The sequence below is a fragment of the Phyllobates terribilis genome, unplaced genomic scaffold (genome assembly GCF_046119375.1).
Source record: "Phyllobates terribilis strain yellow unplaced genomic scaffold, ASM4611937v1 Scaffold_1__5_contigs__length_1240528914, whole genome shotgun sequence".
NCBI lineage: Eukaryota > Metazoa > Chordata > Amphibia > Anura > Dendrobatidae > Phyllobates > Phyllobates terribilis.
Genome location: NW_027362761.1, coordinates 1,014,537,400 through 1,014,558,422, shown reverse-complemented (window position 1 = coordinate 1,014,558,422; position 21,023 = coordinate 1,014,537,400). Strand labels below are relative to the sequence as shown.

The 21,023-nt window shown below is 40.1% G+C and overlaps 1 protein-coding gene across 3 annotated transcripts in view; it reads right to left on the bottom strand.

Moving 5' to 3' along the window:
• LOC141157235 (probable ATP-dependent RNA helicase DDX60) overlaps nucleotides 1-21,023 on the bottom strand; it is a 233,263-nt gene that overhangs the window by 53,800 nt on the left and 158,440 nt on the right. For all 3 annotated transcript variants that reach the window (XM_073644250.1, XM_073644254.1, XM_073644263.1), the window contains 3 exons: nucleotides 19,504-19,608; nucleotides 17,381-17,522; nucleotides 9,442-9,563 (listed from right to left, as the gene is read on the bottom strand). In XM_073644250.1, coding sequence (XP_073500351.1) covers nucleotides 9,442-9,563; nucleotides 17,381-17,522; nucleotides 19,504-19,608 — 369 coding nt within the window. The remainder of the gene's footprint in view (nucleotides 1-9,441; nucleotides 9,564-17,380; nucleotides 17,523-19,503; nucleotides 19,609-21,023) is intronic.

Sequence of the window (21,023 nt, the reverse complement as noted above, 5' to 3'; positions counted from 1 at the left end):
TCAGATTTAAAGGGATTCTGTCACCCCCCTGGGACCTATTGTGTCACCCTGGCCTGGATGCCACAAATATAATAAAGCTGTGTCTGAGAGCAAGGGGGAGGTTCTCTGGTCAGGGGAACATTAGCATGCAATACCTCCTGTCTCAGGCCAGTAGGGGGAGCAGGCTGCCCCTATAAAAGCTGGAACTGGGGGCAGGGTTAGGGAGAACTGGACGACCTGTCTCTGGATTGAGAGGTGTCCCAGAGCAGTGAGGGACAGTTGTATTGCACCCTAAGAGGACGTGTGGCAGTAGGAGAGCCACAAGCCAGGGACAAGAGGTGAAGTGCGCCTGTCCTGGCAGACAAAGAACCCAATTTACTAGACTTTGGCGTCTGAGGCTCTGAGGACTCCACGTCCTACAGCAGATAACCAGTCAGCAGGGGACTGTATGTTCCTTGGCCTAAGAAGCCCGGAGGTTCCGCCACACCAGAAGGGACCAGCAAAGCCGTACCAGGCAGGGAATAGAAAGGGACCCAAGTTGCAGGCCATACGGGCGAGAAGACACGGTGAGCTCGGGAACGTTGGCTGTTACCCTATAAAGAGGAAATAGCCAGAAGGAGCGCAGAGAACACGGTAGGCCTACACCCTCACCCTGACCAGGGCCAATTTCCCGTTTGCTCTCAGACGTCCAGGCCTCCCCTCCTAGCCGGGCCTGTTTGTGGGTCAGTTCACCTGTTCTAGTAAAGACCCTGGACTTCAACCTATTGTCTATGTGTTCCTTGCTCCTCCAGCACTAACGGCGCTGGGACGCCCTACACCATCACCTCCATCTTCTACTATACTGCCCTGGGGCCGCACTCTTCCCGTGGGGAGTCACACTACCCCAGCTGCATACACCATCAGCCCCAGCGGTCTGCCTCGCAGCGGCGGTTCGCACTGACCGCAATCCACGGGTGGCGTAGTCGGACATAACCAACAGCGCATGGCAGACTACCAATGGTCTGACCACCCTGAGCCACGGAATCGGGTTGCCACTACTACCCCCATCATTTCCCGATTGCCCGGCTCCGAGTGCCCCACGGCCCAGGGGGCGAGTCACTATCATACCTCTAATATGGGCATACAGGTGATAGAAATGTGAATCTATACTTACCTGTATGTCCCATAATAAAGGTTTGCTTTCATTTGAAATACCTTTTTATTAAATTAGTTTTGACAAGCTCTGCGTCCGGGGGACGCGAAGAAATCCCCACCCTATGACGTGCAGCTCCCGGCCGGATACCACGGATCCCTGCTGTCTGTGTAGCCTTGTGTAGCAGGAAACTTGTGCACAGGCGCCGGTGAGTCACTCTGCCTTTCCGGCGCCTGCGCACAAGTTGCTTTAGCCCCAATTTTTTCACTTTTTACAAGGAATAGCACAAAAAATGGACCCCACAATTTGTTACCTAGTTGCACACGGCAGGGCTCAGAAGGGAAGAAGCATCATTTGAATTTTGGAACACAAATTTGGCTGAAATAGATTGCGTTGCCATGTCTCATTTGCACAGCCCCTAAGGCACCCAACAGCAGAAAAGCTCGAAACGTGACCCCATTTTGAAAACCTCTCAAGGATTTTATCAAGGGGTATAGTGAGCATTTTAACTCACAGGTACTACAGAGAATTTGATAACATTTAGGTCGTCATATTGAAAAATTTCATTTTTTTCGCGGAAATGTTACTTTAGCCCCAAATTATTCACTTTTTCAAGCAGTAACATGAAAAGCGGACTGCACAGTTTGTTACCCACTTTCTTCTGAGAGTGGTGATACGCAACATGTAGTCAAAAAGTTCTGTTTGGACAAACGGCAGGGCTCGGAAAGGGAAGAAGTGACATGAAACTGGACCCTACAATTTATTGTGCGATTTCTCCCGAACATGATGATGCCCCATATGTCATCAGAAACTACTGTTAGACCACACATCAGGGCTGAGAAGGAAGGAGTGCTATTTGGCTTTTGGAGCACAGATTTTGCTAAAATAGTTTGCGGGTGACATTTGCAAAGCCCTAAAGATGCCAAAACAGCAATTAATTCATCTATTGATGCAGTGACTATTTTGTAACATCCACGTCATGCTTTATTCTGGAGAATTTCAAATATGCCAGTTTAGTGCCCATGCATTGTGCCCCCGTACAGTGTACAACCTCCATATATTGTAGCGCCCCCATACATTGTGTCCAGCTTGTGCTTTTGGAGACATGCACCCCGTAAAGTGTTAAATGGGCTCTCCCTGCTACAGTAATGCCAAACATGTGACCGCTTACTGTGGTTTAGGCACAGAGGGGCTCAGGAGAAGGGGGGCATTTGGATTTGAGAGCGCGGATTTCACTGGATTTTATTTAAGGGGGTATTGAAGACGTGTCACTTTTCCAGAGTCTTTGTTCTACCAGTAACGTTGGAACCATCTATATCTCCAGTGACAGATGGCGAACCTGAGTGGGGGCTGTTTTTTGTGGGATAAGTTAGTGTTTTTATTGGTAACATTTTTAGGGGTACATAACATTTTTTGATTTCTTTCAGTATAAGGTGGGATTACATTCTTGTGTTCTGTGCTGAGCAATTACGTCATGTTTCCGTGTAAGGCTATGTGCCCACGATGCAAAAATGCTCCGGATTTTTCCTGAGCAATTCTGCATCTCCCTGGCAGAAAAAACGCATGCAGATTATACATGCGTTTTTCCTGCCAGGGACAAGCGGAAGTGAAGCGTTCTTCACATGCATTTCCGCATGCGGGTTGTCAAGCGCTCTCCAAGCGATTTTAGCATCACTTGGAAAGTGCTTGACAACTTGGTCACACTATATAAATCCATACAAACGACATGGATTTATATAGTGTGACCGAAAGAATTGTGAAAAATATACTTACCTTCCGATGGCCCCCGGTGTCTTTATCCGATGCGTCTTGGCTTGCCGGCAGCTCGCGGTAGACTAAAGGACCTGCCGATGTCAGCGGTCGCGTGACCAGTCACATGATTAAATTACGTCATGGCAGGTCCTTTTCAGACCATCGCGAGCTGCTGGGAAGCCGAGACGCATCGCTATGGAGACCAGGGGCCATCAGAGGGTAAGTATAATGTATATTTTTTATTTTATTCTTTATTTAACAGGTACTATGGTACCCGGGTCCGGAGGAGAGTCTCCTCTTCTCCAAACTCGGGTACCATCCGCACATTGAAACGCATGGAATGCGCATCTGCAGATGCAGTGATGCAGATTCCATGCGTTCAAATGCAAGTCAATGGCGACAAAAACGCAGCGCTTCCGCAAAATAATTGGTAGTGCTGTGGATTTTTCCACAATGATTTTTCCACGGAATTGGCGTTGCGGGAATTCTTAAAAAACGCATAGTGGGCACACAGCCTAAATCACACAGAAATGCGATTCAAACTCTCGAAGGAACCACCCAGCATAATGAGACAGATGGGGACACTTTGAAGTCCGTTTGGCGTCTGTTCTGGTGGTATCCATCTTTTTATGTATTCACAGAACTGGAGTCGTCCACACTTGTGCGCAAAAAAGACACCTAAAATGATGGGAACTGGAACAGAGACCAGACAGACTCTCTCTGCCTAATAAGTGATTGGTTCCGTCCGGGGTTTTGTCTGAATCCCATTTTTGGGGATTTACACAGAAATCCAGATGTAAACGCTCAACGGAGAGCACAGGATAAATGTGAGCCGAGCCTTGTTCTTATTTTTGAGAGGTGGAATGAACATATAGACAGTAGTACAAGAATAGTTCTTATTTTTATTTTTGCATGGTTCACCTTGCGGAATAAGTGATAAGACGGCTTTATTCTTCGGGTCTGTGCGATTCCAAGATACCATATTTATAAATTTTTATGTTTTTCTGCTATCACACACAAAAAATGCAGTTTTTACTAAATAAAATAGTTATTTTGTTGCCATATTCTGAGAGCTATAACTTTTTTATTTTTGGCGAACATGGCTGTATGAGGGCTTGATTTTTGTGCGATGAGCTGGAGATTTCTTTGGGTACCATTTTAGTGTATATAACGTTTTTTGATCGCTATTTATTCAGATTTTTCAGAAACAGAACAGAAAACAGCAATTCAGTAATTGTTTTTATCAATTTGTTTTTTAGCTGTTCACCGTGTGTTAAAAGTGATAAGACCATTTTATTCTTCGGGTCAATACGATTACAGCAATACCAGATTTATATAAATTTCTCTATGCTTTGCTTCTTTTACAGACTAAAACCAATATTTTACAAAAATGAATTTGTTTTTGCATCACCTTTTTTTTTTTCCCTCGAATTAGCCATATTAGAGTTTGTTTTTTGCAGGACGAATTAGCGTTTTTATTTATACCACTTTCTTTTGTATATGACTTTTTAATTGCTTTTTTTTAAAAAAATTGTGTGTCAGTATAATGAAAAAGCAACATTTTCGGTGTGTGTTTTATTATTATTTTTTACGGTATTCGCCGTACAGAATAAATAATGTGCCAGTTTCATATATCAGGTCATTCCGGAAAGGGCGATACCAATTATGTGTACTTTAGTTTTCACAAACTCTGCTTTTTTAGTGGCGAAACAGCGTTTCATGATTTTGTTTGTTTTTGTGCTTTTTTTTAAACTTTTTCACTTAGTTCCACTGTGAGACATGTATAATTTTTACTCTGATCGTTGGCCTCATGCACTGCTGTACTCGTGTAAGTGACTCACTGACTCAGCCTTATTGCTGGATCTCACAGGCCTCCATACTCTGAGGTCATCAGATGACCTCAGGGTACCTTGGCAACGATTGGCATCCGCGATTACTGTCGCGGGTGATAAATCTTGCCATAGGGGGACTTTTAACCCCCTTTTAACCACTTAGATACCACTGTCAAGATTGACAGCGGCGTTTAAGGGGTTAATCGACCCTGGTCAGCAACAAAACTGGCCGAGGCCAATACCATAGGGTGTCAGCAGTCATGTATAGCAGTCACCTGTGGGAATTTCACCTGGGGGAGGGGGCAGCACTATTCTATTATTCCCGATCGCTGTTTTAAAATGATGAAGCAAAAAGGCCCCTTAACGACCGACTTTTAATGCGCATTGACGGTCGTTAAGGGGTTAATTGACTCTTGATACTGATTATTATTAATAGTAAGTTCAGCAAAAGGAAGATGTTCCGTCTAGTCAGACTGATGATCAAACAAATATCACGGAAGATATTGCTCGAGTGTTTGATTACACTTTCAGTCTCCCCATTGATCACAGGGTGGTAAAAAGATGAAAACGACAATTCAAATTGATTACATAATACCTTCCAAAATTTATAATGACATCCTCGGTTGGAAACAATATGTTGTGGAATTCCATATGGACGTACAATGTGTATGATAAATAACAAGGTTTGGGACTTCGGTAATTTAGAATGTAATAATTTATTGCTGTTACGGCACTTAGGTGCTCTACAAGTGGAGTCCGCAAACTATTTTAGGAAAATCTGCGCTCCAAAAGTCAAATAGTGCTTCTTCCTTTCCGAGCCCTGTCGTGTGGCCAAACAATCCCAAAAAGCCAGATATGGGGTATTGCCATGTTCAGGAGAAATTGTGTATTCCCCCTTGTGAAAATGTAAAATTTGGGACTAAAACAACATTTTAGCAGTAAAAAGGTAGTTATTTTTTCTTCACTGCCCAATGATATAAAATTTTGTGAAATGCATGTGGTGCCAACATTCTCCCTATATCTCTTAAAGGGTGTTGTTTGTAAAGTTGTGTCACTTATAAGGGGGTGGTTCTAGTGTTATGGCACTTTATCGGCTCTGCTGTGACATGGCACCCACAAACCATTCCAGCAGCCTTTGTACTACCATTAATGTGGAAATACCCTTTATTTTTGTTGACAGATGATGCACCTAATAAAAGGACTTGTTTTTGGTGATTTGAGTTGAAGATTTTTTTGGTAACACTTTGGGGTACATAAAATTTTAGATCACTATTGAGGTTAGGCTCACATATATTCTGTACCTTACACTGAGCACTTATATCAGGTTTTCCATCTAAATCTTTGAAATGCTTGGTTCAGAAGGATTCTCAGATCTATTTACTATAATGAGGCAAGTAGATTAACACTGGACTTCGTCAGTCCTCTGTTCTAATGTTGTCTTTTCAGAGGTGCACAAATCTGTGGTCGACCATCCTTTTGTGCATTTATATAAAGACAGGCACTGCTGGATCAGAGGCCAGAGTCCAACGAGACTCCATCTCCCTCATTACAATGAATGTTTTGTTTTTTTCTTATTTATTTTTTCCACTGTTCACTGTGTGATAAAAGCTTTAATTTTCAACTCACTTTGATAACAGTGATGCCAGATTTCAGTTGCCAATTTTTAAAGGTAACCTGTCAGGTCCCCCATGCCTTCCAACCCAGCAGCATTCACCTATGTAGGACTAAATTCTTTGCCTAACCAGCCTTGTTATTCAGTGAAAACGAGGTTTAAAAAAAGCATTTATAAGGTCCCTGTTTGCTATGCTAATTAGGGCTTTGACAAGTCGATGGGGCGTTATTTTCCCCAGACTAGTCAGCCCTCTTTCCATGTTATCAAGCCCCTGTGGGCATGATAACATAATTTGCAGAAGCTGATATCATCACCAGCTCCTGCAAATCTCGTGCATGCACTGAGCTTTTTTACTCACGTCATTGTGCCAGCTGAGTCTTGTTCCCGTTGAGTCCGGGTGTTCTTCGGCTCCTCCATAGACGTGAGCCGTCTTCAGCACTTCCGGTCATGCACACTGCGCCTCTGAATGAGCAGTGTACATGTACGAAATTTGCAGGAGCTGGCGATGACGTTGGCTCCTGCAAATTATGTTATCACACCCACAGGGGCGTGATAATATAGAAAGAGGGCTGACTAGTTAGGGGAATCTAACGCCCCAAAGACTAGTCGAAGTCCTAATTAGCATAGCAAACGGGAACACTATAAATGCTTTTTTTAGACTTTGTTTTCACTGAACAAAGTTATACAAGACTGGTTAAGCAGGGACTTTAATCCTACATAGGTGAATGCCGCTGGGTTGGAGGGCATGGGGGACCTGACAGGTTTCCTTTAAGGTTTTGGTACCTTTACACTCTTAAAAAAAATTTTTTTTTAACAAGAAAAAAATATGCATCGTCATGTTTTGAAAGCTGGGATGAGTTAAAAGTTGGCATCTTGCGTTATGTAGCAATTTTTAATCACTTTCCGAATTTTGGGAAGCAGAATGAACAAAAACAGCATTTCAGGAATTGTTTTTATTTTTTATTCTTCTGGTCAGCTTGACTACAACAATACCAGATATATATAGTTATTTTTAATGTTTTGCTACTTTTGCACAACTAAGATCAATTGTTTAGAAAAAAAAAGTTTTTGCATTATCAAATTCTGAGAGTTATAAATGTATTTTATTTTTCCACTGAAATGCAGGCTACTGTTTTGCGGGTTGAGATGTCATTTTCGGTGACACCACTTTTACTTGCATATAACTTTTGGATCTCACTTTTATTTTTATTTACGGTGTTCCCTCTAGGCATTAAATAGTATGACACTTTTATAGATCTAGTTGTTCTAGCTGTGACAATACCAAATATTTGTTGTTTTTTTTGTACATAAAAAATGTGTATTTATTGGCAAAATATTTTTTTGCGATTTTTTTTTTTTTTTTTTTTTTTTTTTTATTTGGTTGCTTTTTTATATATTATTAAAACTTTTTCTTAACTATTTTTTACTTTTGTTTTTACTTGGTCCCATCATGGTGCTTCAACTTTCATTTATCTGATCACTGTTCGTATTACACCGATAGGATGCCTATCATATCCTGCCTATGGCCTCCATACATGGGAAATCCAGAGGTCATTGTTTGACCTCCGGTGCCATGACAACCATTGGCACCCTGCGATCATGTTGGCAGGGGCCAATAGGGTAAGAGGGAGGACCCTCCCTCTCACAACTCTCTAAATGTCACCTTGAGGGTTAAGCAGCCATGTCTGGTGCTGGCACTGAAATTGGTAGAGCTACTGCCCATACAACTGGTGCCAGTGGTGGTTATGGTGATTCTGCTGATAGCAGCTCCCACAGTCTTATCCATGATATGTTTTTTTTTTATCTTTTACACTAATCCATTAATTGCCATTATCATTTTATCTTTTACCATACATCTTGAACAATGCTATAATGAACTTTTCACATGCTTTTCAACCCAAATTATTCAAACCTCAAAAAAGCCCCAAAAAATAAATGGTAGGTAGGAAGGTACAAGTCCAGGAAGCAAAATGTGGCAACAGACTGCAGTACAGGTGTTGCATGTACAGTTGTCAAATTGTACTAGAAAACAGGTGTGCAAAAACAAACACACAATTAAATGTCTGAAATGCTAAGTAGGTACATGTCCAAAAAGCCAGCACTTCCAACAAGGCACTGCAATTGTGTGCCATGTACAGAGGTGTAGTTTAACTAGTAAAACAGATGTACAAAATAATATTTTGGGAGGTAGATAGTCAGTTAAATATAGTGATTTTGGGGAATTTTCTTTTTGCATTTAAAAGAACCCCCAAATGATCCCCCTTCACAAAAAAATTTGCACAAGAAATTAAAAAAACTCTGTACAGTCACTTGTGATAAGCAAGAACATCGTCTCAAACTAATACTCATTTCAGATGATTTTTCTGTAAAAAAATCTTGTGCTTCCCTGCTATTGCTTTTTAATGCATTAAGAGAAAAGAAATAATGTAATTCAAATGTAGTAGGACAGCTGCCATATCATTGATCAATCCACACTGAGTCTGGCATTGCTGTTGGTATCTCTGTGATCTCCCTCTCCCCTATCAATTGAATGTTTATATTATTCATAGACTATTACACTCATCATCCTTACTGCTGCAGTTGTAGAACACATTACTGTCCTGAGCATTTGTCCAATGTTTTAGGGCTTTCTCTTCCATTCTCTTTTGCGGGGCTGTGAGCTCTGACATCCTCTCACTATTTCAAATGATGTTAAAATGGCTGCAACATTCCCTGCCTTTTATACAGGCTATGATAGTCCCTTCTGATTGGCTGCACTATACCATGTGATCTGATAGCTGCTAGGCATTATGGGGAAGTCTACGTGGCTACGCCTAAGCTTACATCAGCCTTCTGTGACCGATATAATCTTCTGATATGAGTAAAAAGGTGGCAGGCATTTTTTTGGTGATTTGCGAAAGCCAAATTGCAAATTATGTGAATTCGTCTGGATTTGTGAATTTCATAAAATTTCACTCAAATATGATTTACATTGAGTTGATTTGCTCATCTGTAGCTGCTATGCTTGGCTTTTTGGCAACCAAAAGACTATATATCATTCAAAGTGTAAACTTACAGTTGTGCCATCCTCCTGTCAGATTCACTGAATCCGGTGGGTCATAAGTTGAAAACATCTGTAACTTTTATTTTTTTACCTTTGACTGGGAAAAAACTTCATCCCCTGGAAATCTGTTTGGTGGTAAGTATCGTCTCCCGAATAGATTTGCCAATATCAGTACAAGATTTTCCATTACTGAGTCAGGAAATTTGGTAGAATCTATATAACAAACACAATGGTATGAATTATCATGTGCCTTGATGTGTGTTTCATTTAAAATGCCCAAACTAATCAAAAGGGATTTTGACTCAATTAGAAAGTTACAGACGGTTTCTTTTATTCATTTAAAAAAATCTATAGTACACATGAAAACAAGAAACTTTGTAATATATATTTTTTGAAAAATCTGCTCCTTTCTACACCAACACTCGTCTTCAAAATTCTATATTTATGGGTAAACGATTTCTTCAGTGAATACAGATTTTACCCATTACTGGGATAGGAGATTTAAGTTGGTGCTCATAAAGTTCCATGGAGAACTGACATTTCAGTAGAACTTGAAAACAGAATGTCTGTTTCTGCCTATAGCTCCTCACTTCTCCCTCCATATAATATTAAAAGCACAAGCTGTCATCTATCATAGTAATGTGAAAATCTGTCTTCAATGAATACAGTGGCATGTAAAAGTTTGGGCACCCCCTGTCAAAATGACTGTTATTGTAAACAGTTAAGCAATTTGAAGATGAAATGATCTCTATAAGACCTAAAGTTAAAGATGCCACATTTCCTTTGTATTTTAGGCAAAAAATATATATTTACATATTTTACATTTTAAAAATTACAAGAAGGAAAATGGGCCGATGTAAAAGTTTGGGCACCCTGCAAGGTTATTATCTAGTATCACAGCTTGTAAATGTTTTTTGTAGCCAGACAAGAGTCTTTCAGTCCTTATTTGAGGGATTTTTATCCATTCTTCCTTGGAAAATTCTTCCAGTTGTGTGAGATTTATGGGTCGCCTTGCATGCACTGCTATTTTGTGGTCTAGTCACAGATTTTCAATGATGTTCAGATCAGGGGACTGTGAGGGCCAATGTAAAACCTTCAGGTTGCGCCTTTTGAGGTAGTCTATTGTGGATTTTGACGTGTGTTTAGGACCATTATCCATTTGTAAAAACCATCCTCTTTTCAACTTCAGCTTTTTTACAGATGATGTTATGTTTGCATCAAGAATTTATTGAAATTTACTTGAATCTATTTTTCCCAGTACCTGTGAAATGTTCCCCGTGCCTGTGAAATGTTCCCCGTGCCATTGGCTGCAACACAACCCCAAAAGCATGATTGATCCACACCTATGCTTAATGGTTGGTTAGATGTTCTATTCCTGAAATTCTGTGCCTTTTTTCCTCCACACATACCATACAAAATGCATCAGGCTTGTTTAAATGTTCTTTTGCGTACTTCTGACACTGAATTTTATGGTGAGGATGCAGGAGAGGTTTTCTTCTCATGACTTCCATGAAGGTCATATTTGTACCACCACTCCAGAGTCTTCTAAATCTTTCTGAAGGTCTTGTGCAGTCAAGTGGGGGTTCTGATTTGTCTCTCTAGAAATCCTACGAGAAGCTCTCACTGAAATTTTGCTTGGTCTTTCAGACCTTATCTTGTCCTCCACTGTTCCTGTTAACTGCTATTTCTTAATTACATTTAGGACGACTGAGGAAAGGGCAACTGTTTTTGCCACCAGGTTAGAGGAGGCAGAATTTTTATAAAGCTTGCAAATTTGTATCATCTGGCCTTTCCTAACGATGATAGTGAACAAGCCATAATCCTAATAGGCTAATTAAGGTCTGAAACCTTGGTCAAAGTTATCTGAACACACAAATCTCCAAGGATGCACAAACTTTTACATCTACCCATTTTCCTTTTTGTAATTTTTAAAATGAAAAAAATGACAATATTTTTTTTTGGCCTAAAATACAAAGGAGATGTGATATCTTTAACTTTAAGCCTTTTAAAGATCATTTCATCTTCAACTTGTTTAACTGTTCACAATAACAATAATTTTGTAGAGGGTTGCCCAAATTTTTACATGCCACTGTATAGATATTAGATATTGTTCCCATGAATTCAGGAAGAAGAATCAATTCAAGAGGTGAAAGAAGCAAATTTCTCTGATAACATATATTACAAACAGGGGTGGTCTCGGGCAGAGGGGCATATGTCCCCTGGGACCAAATCACAGCAGCTGTTATTGACCATGTGGCAGACTTAGAGGCCACGTAGGTGTGCCAGCTTGGCCGCATGACAGTTTAGCAGAAGCAGCCACACAGCACAGTTGCTGACATGGTGTCACACAGAATGTCTAGCACTGCCCACCAGAATGGATCTTTAAGCAAGACTGTGGGCCAGAAAGGAGGCAAGCAGCACAGAAGGAGGTGAAAACAGGTGAATTCATTATGTGTATATGTAACTGTAATTGTATGCATACAGTGGATATAAAAAGTCTACACATTCATATTAAAATGCCAGGCTTTTGTAATTGTTGAAAATTATCAGCAGAACAGTACAAAAAAATTCCAAGGCATTAGATATAACATTGAACACTGTGAAGACAGTCTTCAAGAATTGGCTGAAATTTGGCACAACAGTGACATTACTTAGGAATGCACATCCCTCAAAAATTGATTAAAAGAGCCTACAGCAACAAGAAAGGAGCTGCAGGAATTTCTAGCAAGTACTGGTTGCAAACTGCATGTGGCAACAATCTCCCATATTCATCATATGTCTGGCCTGTGGGATAGAGTGTCAAGTTGGAAGCCTATTACAAAAAAAAACATCCAAGCACTGCTATGTTATGTCCAAACCAACATAAACTCTGCCAAAAGTATGTGGAGAAAAATGTTACTGTCTGATGGGATTAAGGCTATGTGCCCACGATGCAGAAATGCTCCAGATTTTTCCTGCGCGTTTCTGCATCTCCCTGGCAGAAAAAGCGCATGAGCATTTTACATGCATTTTTTCTGCCAGGGACAAGGGTTTGTCAAGTGTTTTTAGCATGCGATTTCACATGCAGGTTGTCAAGTGCTTTTCCAAGAGATTTTAGCATCACTTGGAAAAGTGCTTGAAAGTTGGTCACACAATATAAATCAATGCAACCGGCATGGATTTATATTGTGTGACCAACATAATGTTAAAAAAAAAGAATTAGAATGTAAAAAATAAAAAATAACCTTATACTCGCCTTCTGATGGCCCCCGCTCTGCTCCCGGCATCGCTGCTGGCACCGTGGCGGGTACCGGTAATGAAAAAGGACCTTCCATGACGTCAGCGGTCATGTGACAGGTCAACCGACCGCTGATGTTGGCGGTTGCGTGACCTGTCACATGACCGCTGACGTCATGGAAGGTCCTTTTATATTACTGGTACCCGCCACGGAGCCAGCAGCGACGCCGGGAGCAGAGCGGGGGCCATCAGAAGGTGAGTATAAGGTTATTTTTTATTTTAATAATTTTTTTACTTACAGGTACTCCAAAGTCAATGGATAAGTCTCTCTCTTCCGCAGAGTATAAGCGCTTATGTTCAGCAGATTCCTCTCTCTCTGTCTTTCTCTGTCCTCAAGAGTGTAAGGCTGTGTGCCCACTATGTGTGGTTTTTAGGCGTTTCCGCACCAGCAATTCCGCCGCAGAAACGCTTAAAAAAATGCTTGGTAGAAGGTCTGCAATGTTCCCCAATGATAATCCGCATGTCCTGTGCACATGCTGCGAAAATTTCCGCTCCGGATTATCATTGCGGAAAAATCCGCAGCACTACCAATTATTTTGCGGAATCGCGGCGTTTTCTCCGCCATTTACTTGCATTGAAATCGCTTAATATCCGCATGACTACATGTGCACATGCGGATATTAAGCAATTCAATGTGCGGATGGTACCTGGGTCTGGAGAAGAGGAGACTCTCCTCCAGACCCGGGTACCATAGTACCTGTAAAAAAAAAATAATTGAAAATAAAAAAATACATTATACTCACCTTCTGATGGCCCCCGATCTCCATAGCGATGCGTCCTGGCTCCCCGGCAGCTCGCGATGGTCTAAAAGGACCTGCCATGACGTCATTTAGTCATGTGATGGGTCACGCGACCACAGATGTCGGTGGTCGCGTGACCTGTCACATGACTAAATGTCGTCATGGAAGGTCCTTTTACACAACCGCGAGACATCGGGGAGACTGGACGCATCGGATAAGGAGACTGGGGGCCATCAGAAGGTGAGCATAATGTATTTTTTTATTTTAAATTCTTTTTTTTTACAGGTACTATGGTACCCGGGTTTTTTTTTTTTTTTTTAACCATTTTTATTCTTTCTTTTAACTAACTTCGTCACACTATATAAAATCCATGCCGGTTGCAAGGATTTATATAGTGTGACCAAATTGTCAAGCACTTTCCAAGTGATGCTAAAATCACTTGGAAAGCGCTTGACAACCCGCATGCGAAATCGCATGATCAAAACGATTCACATCCGCTTGTCCCTGGCTGAAAAAACGCATGTAAAATCCGCATGCGTTTTTTTCTGCCAGGGAGATGCAGAAACGCTCAGGAATAATCCGGAGCATTTCTGCATCATGGGCACATAGCCTAACTTCTGATGATCAGCGGTACTCTCTCTCTCTCTCTCTCTCTCTCTCCGGTAGAGCATTACCTCTTATGATCAGTGGGGACCTCTCTCTTTCCTGTAGAGTGTAAACGCTTATGGTCGCGAGGTCCCCTCTCTTCTGTAGAGCATAAGATCTTATGATCAGTGGTGTCCTCTCTCGTACAGTGAAAGCTCTTATAGTCAGCGGGGTTCTCTCTCCCCAAGTGTATTTTCTAAGCAATTATAAGCTTTTCAGTTTTGAAGATCGCACAAATTTATTTGCCTCAAATCCAATTTTTTGGAGCGAAGTCGGCGAATTTGAATTTCAAAAGATCCACTCATTTCTAGTTCCAGCATGTATGCAGTGAGCTTGGTTTTGTTCCCGTATCTATGAAGGAAGCTTGGTTTTATTTCTGTATATATAGTAAGCTTAGTTCTGTTCCTACTTTTATGTAGTAAGCTTAGTTTACTTCCCGTATCTATGTAAAACACTGATGAGCAAAAGGGTAACAATGTTTTGAACTTTTGACTTTCAGGCTCCATATCTCACTATCCACTACTGTTTCGAATGTGAGACTACCATCATTTTATAGACAATCATCTTGGCTATCTCATACATAAATTTGACTTGCAACTATTTAGCATATGATTAGTTATGCTGATTCTTGTCATGTCACTGCATTGTTAATGTTTTGCTCCTGGCGGTGAAAAAATCATGTTTTCAGTTTAGTATATTATCATACTGGATAAACTGCGTAACAAGCTGTGGGGTGCTCTTCATTCTGCTTTTCCTATATTCCTTCTAAAAATACCAAAAATGAACTAACACTGCATGTCACTGGAAATTTTTTTTTTATAAATTTCACAGTTCAATTTTAATAAATTGTATGAAACACTCCTAGGGTAAAAAAAGCATCCTATTCCCTAACACAAGAAGAACTCAATGAGGGATTTCGTTTTCAAAATGGTATTTTGGGGGTTTCCTTATGCTTTGGCACCTAAGTTCCTGTTGTTTTAGGAAATCCACATTGTACATTAATCACAATGAACAGACTCTAAACCTATCTTTTGTATTGAAGCATCTAATGAGTATGTGCAAAGGTCATTGTGAGAGGAGGAAGAGGAGAAGGGGAGCTGTAACATCACCTATTGTGATTGGTGAATCCAAATTATTTTATATAGCGGTGATATCAGTCACTATAACCCTGTCTTTGATGATAAGGAAACTGCTACAAACTCTTCTTGAAAGGCCAGAAAAAAACCACAGTGGCCAATGTGAAGATTGCAGGATTACTGATTTTGTTTTTCAATAAAGATCATAAAATTAAAAAAAAACGCCAAAATAAAAAAAAAATACATGTAAAAAAAACCTTGAATTAAACAAAAGTTCATATTTTGATAAAACATTCCTTGTAATATACAGTACAGACCAAAAGTTTGGACACACCTTCTCATTTAAAGATTTTTCCGTATGTTCATGACTTTGAAAATTGTACATTCACACTGAAGGCATCAAAACTATGAATTAACACATGTGGAATTATATACGTAACAAAAAAGTGTAAAACAACTGAAAATATGTCTTATATTCTAGGTTCTTCAAAGTAGCCACCTTTTGTTTTGATGACTGCTTTGCACACTCTTGGCATTCTCTTGATGAGCTTCAAGAGGTAGTCACCAGGAATGGTTTTCGCTTCACAGGTGTGCCCTGTCAGGTTTAATAAGTGTGATTTCTTGCGTTATAAATGGGGTTGGGACCATCAATTGTGTTGTGCAGAAGTCTGGTGGATACACAGCTGATAGTCCTACTGTAGACTGTTAGAATTTGTATTATGGCAAGAAAAAAGCAGCTAAGTAAAGAAAAACGAGTGGCCATCATTACTTTAAGAAATGAAGGTCAGTCAGTCCGAAAAATTTGGAAAACTTTGAAAGTGTCCCCAAGCGCAGTTGCAAAAACCATCAAGCACTACAAAGAAACTGGCTCACATGAGGACCGCCCCAGGAAAGGAAGACCAAGAGTCACCTCTGCTTCTGAGGATAAGTTTATCCGAGTCACCAGCCTCGGAAATCGCAGGTTAACAGCAGCTCAAATTAGAGACCAGGTCAATGCCACACAGAGTTCTAGCAGCAGACACATATCTTCAAGAAATGTTAAGAGGAGTCTTTGTGCAGCAAGCCTTCATGGTAAAATAGCTGCTAGGAAACCACTGCTAAGGACAGGCAACAAGCAGAAGAGACTTGTTTGGGCTAAAGAACACAAGGAATGGACATTAGGCCAGTGGAAATCTGTGCTTTGGTCTGATGAGTCCAAATTTGAGATCTTTGGTTCCAACCACCGTGTCTTTGTGCGACGCAGAAAAGGTGAACGGATGGACTCTACATGCCTGGTTCCCACCGTGAAGCATGGAGGAGGAGGTGTGATGGTGTGGGTGTGCTTTGCTGGTGACACTGTTGGGGATTTATTCAAAATTGAAGGCATATTGAACCAGCATGGCTATCACAGCATCTTGCAGCGCCATGCTATTCCATCCGGATTGCGTTTAGTTGGACCATCATTTATTTTTCAACAGGACAATGACCCCAAACACACCTCCAGGCTGTGTAATGGCTATTTGACCATGAAGGAGAGTGATGGGGTGCTACACCAGATGACCTGGCCTCCACAGTCACCAGACCTGAACCCAATCGAGATGATTTGGGGTGAGCTGGACTGCAGAGTGAAAGTAAAAGGGCCAACAAGTGCTAAGCATCTCTGGGAACTCCTTCAAGATTGTTGGAAGACCATTTCCGTTGACTACCTCTTGAAGCTCATCAAGAGAATGCCAAGAGTGTGCAAAGCAGTCATCAAAGCAAGAGGTGGCTACTTTGAAGAACCTAGAATATAAGACATATTTTCAGTTGTTTCACACTTTTTTGTTAAGTATATAATTCCACATGTGTTAATTCATAGTTTTGATGCCTTCAGTGTGAATGTACAATTTTCATAGTCATGAAAATGCAGAAAAATCTTTAAATGAGAAGGTGTGTCCAAACTTTTGGTCTGTACTGTATGTTCATCCTGTTGATTGCCATGTCCCTCCATGCACCAAAATTTGCCACTATTTAATAATGCCCAATGAAGATCACAGGTGGGTTTCTAAATATGCTTCGCTGTTTTAGAGTAAAAAACAGGTAAAAGGGAGTGACTACATTAATTGCGCCAAAGTATTTTGGAATGTCGTAGAACTTTTTATATGGTGAATAAGCTTTATTTATCTGAAACCACAATCCTCTTCATAAGATTAAGGACATTTATAAGCATTTACATAATTTTTAGTTTGGAGATGCTATGGAGTTATTTCTTCTATATTCTGTGTATGAAAACAAAAACATATATTTTTTCATAATTAGACAGTATAAGAAATACCTTCAGAGCTTGGTTTGCACAGTTGATGAAACAAGCCTTTTTCTAGAAAGCGGACAAACACAAAATTTGACGGTTCATGGTAATGTAAGTGGGTAACAAGTCCTGTAAATGCAATAGGATCACAATCTTCATTCAAGTATCCCTACAAGAAACAAATATAGTGTACAATATAATATTGTAAGTACAAGTCTTTTAAAATAACTTTAGGTAAAAAAGCATGATCTGGGTATCTCCACATGGGAGTATAATGCCTCTAATATATTGGGAATTTATTATGCAGAAATGCTGCAGGTTTGCCACCACATATTTCACACTTTGCATTGTAAAGGTGAATTTTGCATTGAAAATCTGAAGAATAAATTGACAAGCTGACGACTGAAAATCCACATGACGGATCAATTTACACTGTAGGTTTTATAGGCAACATATGGATATGGATGAAATTTGGTAAAATCTCATTCGCAATGCTGCTTTTGTAATACAGTGCAGGTTTTCGATCTGAAAAAGTTACAGAAAATCTACTCATGTAAACATACCCTCAGAGGGGATTACTACTCCAACTATAGAATTATTTGCATTTGTCAAAAAAGTCATATAAAACAAACAATACACTTTTTTTTTCAAAATGTTAGAAAACTGCTTTTTATTTACAGCACAATCATCATTGCTATAAGAGCAATTTTTTTAAAACAATTTAGAATGTTTTTTTTTTAAACATAGTATAAAATTTGTGGGACCCCTAAAAATGTTTAAATAAAACTGAAAATATTTACATATTTGGGATGAAAAAATGTTAATGTTCTTTTTCTAAAAGTATTCTCATTTTTATTTTTTTATGTTTTGAGATGAATATTTAAAGCGATCCTCCACCCTGGGATCAAAAAGTGACGATCCATTTCTCATGTATTGTCACCCTACATTGTGCCCTCCATGTATCTCCCGCTGCCTCCTGTACTCTGCGTGCCACTCCTCCTGTTTCTGAGAGTTGCTGCAGTGGCATGGAGAGTGCAGTAAGACTAAACACCACATCTCCTGCCTTTCCTATCCCACAGCACAAGAAAGTAAAGAAGGTGTGGTTTAGGCTTACCGCTGCACTCCCCATGGCTTAGCATGGCACTACTGCGACCAGCCTGGAAGAAAAATATGCCATTTTGAATGGAAGAGGCAGTGGGTGGCAAACAAAATGCCCCAGGTAGACTGACTATATAAGAAACCATATGAGTATGTATAGTCACTTTTTAATCCTTTGCTGGAGAGTCACGTTAATTAACTTTATTTATAATAAAAACAATGTCTGCTTATGTATGATTCCTGCGCTTTTTGTACTATAATGTATTGCATATATAACTGTATGACTGTACCTTAGCCTGTGCAATAAATATTTTTATAGAGTACACCAACTGAAAATGTAAAGAAAAAAATGAGTTACATGTCTTTTTCACATTTTGTTTGAAAAAAAATTACGGTCCTAATTGGTCACTAAAATACTTTTAAATAGTGTTCCTCTTTCCATAACAGTTATTTTTACATATCGGACATGCTTTTTTTTTTTTTTTTAAATCTGGGGTGGAGTTAGAAACAGCAGTTTGACTAGCAGTGGTTTTCTTCTTTTTTAATTTATTTTTTATGCATTTTACACAGCATGCTGCCCACAAGGTCATAAAAGACAATTGATCATTTACATTTTCTTATATTGCTGATTTCCCCAATAATATTAGTCACAATTATAGGGCACATTAAGCCTCCTGTCTGCAGTTCAGAGCTGATCTGGGTCTGTACCTCCTCCCAGTAATCACATGATTGCTAAGATGGGAGAAGGAAGCACTGTTAGTACTTCCTAAACTTTATGTACAACATTGTTCAGTGGTGTGTATACTGCAGTCAGGAAGGCCGAGATGGAATTATTCCATCTCTGCCTTCTCTATAGGAAATCTGGCTGTGTCTGACAGCCAACTCCTTCCATCTGCAGCTGCACACACTCTGTTGAAAAACATCATTTCAAAGTTATATGTCCACCAAATCAACATTTGAAGACATTGGGTTGTCTACAAGTAGTTAAGATATCCCTCAACATTAATGTCTATAAAAATACAGCAGTGATGCACAATGTACATTATACATACCTCATAGAGAAGGAATTGCAGTGAGAATATGCAGTACAGCTTTAGCATCTGTGCTTCTTGTGGTTTTTTGAATGACATAAGAGGATGCATCAAAATTGATAAAACCTAAGTTCAGAAACATAGTTTAACTGGTTAATGACACATGATGTACATTTTTGTCACAGATTCTTAAGCAAAGTATAAAGCTGGCAAAGTAGCCAATCCTGCATCATACACAGCAGATGCTGGCTGTGTTGCATAGCTGGCATCTGCCTGTAACTACAGGGTCCAGAGGCAACTAGGATGACTAGTCAGGCCAGTAACCTGTCTCTTCTCTCTGTCCTACCCACTTGACTGTCAGAAACTAAGCTAACACACTGCTGAGACTCTGTAGACATTTTCCATATCATTCCTTAGTTTGTGAGCAGAGAACTGTATGGCACCATTTCCAGTACGTGTAAGTTTTTGTAAGTGCAATATATACGAATAATAAAAGGTTATATATTCAATATGGCTCACTAAGGGACGTTTTATAATTAAAAAAAATATTTGAGAAATAAAAAAAAAGGGACATGTTTATGAATATTGGATAATTCTGAGAAAGTGTAAATTGATAAATCTGGAGCATATTTAGATTGATTAGTTTAAGGGCCCGTTTCCACTGGCCAATTGCGGGCATTAAACAACTGCTAATTGCTTACATGTTTCTTGATCAGCGATTGTTTAATAGACAGTTAAGACAGGCCATGAGCACCTATGTTGAACTCAGAATCAGAATGATCAGAAATAGATTGTTCTGTGCGCGCAGGCTATCATTGTTCTTGCTAGCACGCCTTGCTTATACAGGACATGGTCTACTGAGAACGATGATTTTTTAACCCCTTTACCCCATACGATGTACTCATACGTCTTAGGTGGGATTCCCTGCACTCCATGCAGGCTCCAGCGCTGAGCCCACATGTTACTGGGCATATGACAGCTGATCTATACAGCTGTTATGTGCCCTTAACAGCTGCGGGTGGAATCGCGATCCACCCGCAGCTATTAAATAGTTACTGTTATTGCCGCTGTCAATCTCTGACAGCAGCATTTAACATGGCCGAGGCGGAAAGACGTCATAAGTCCCGCACATCAGCGCCCGTGTCACATGGCCGCGCATCATTGATGGGTTGGCATGACAACTTGGGAATTTGCAAGAGAACCCTGCGGTTGTCATTGCCAGGACGCTATGAGCGCTGCCCATGACAACATCCAGGTCACCAGACAGCAAGAAGTTACTTTGATCATGCGCAGTGCGCGCTCAAAGTAACTTCTCCTGTCCAGCGCTGACAGGCTGTATAGCACAGGGATGCTGCTGCATTCCTATGCTATACAGCCGATCAGAATGCAAAAAGTGAAAGTCCCATAGTGGGACAAAGTATAAAAGTTCAAAAAGTGTCAGAAAGTGAAAAAAAAAATTGAAAAAAAAATGAAAAAAAAATCCAAAAAAATAAAAATATACTGTACCCATAAATAAATATTATTATGAACAAAAAACAAAA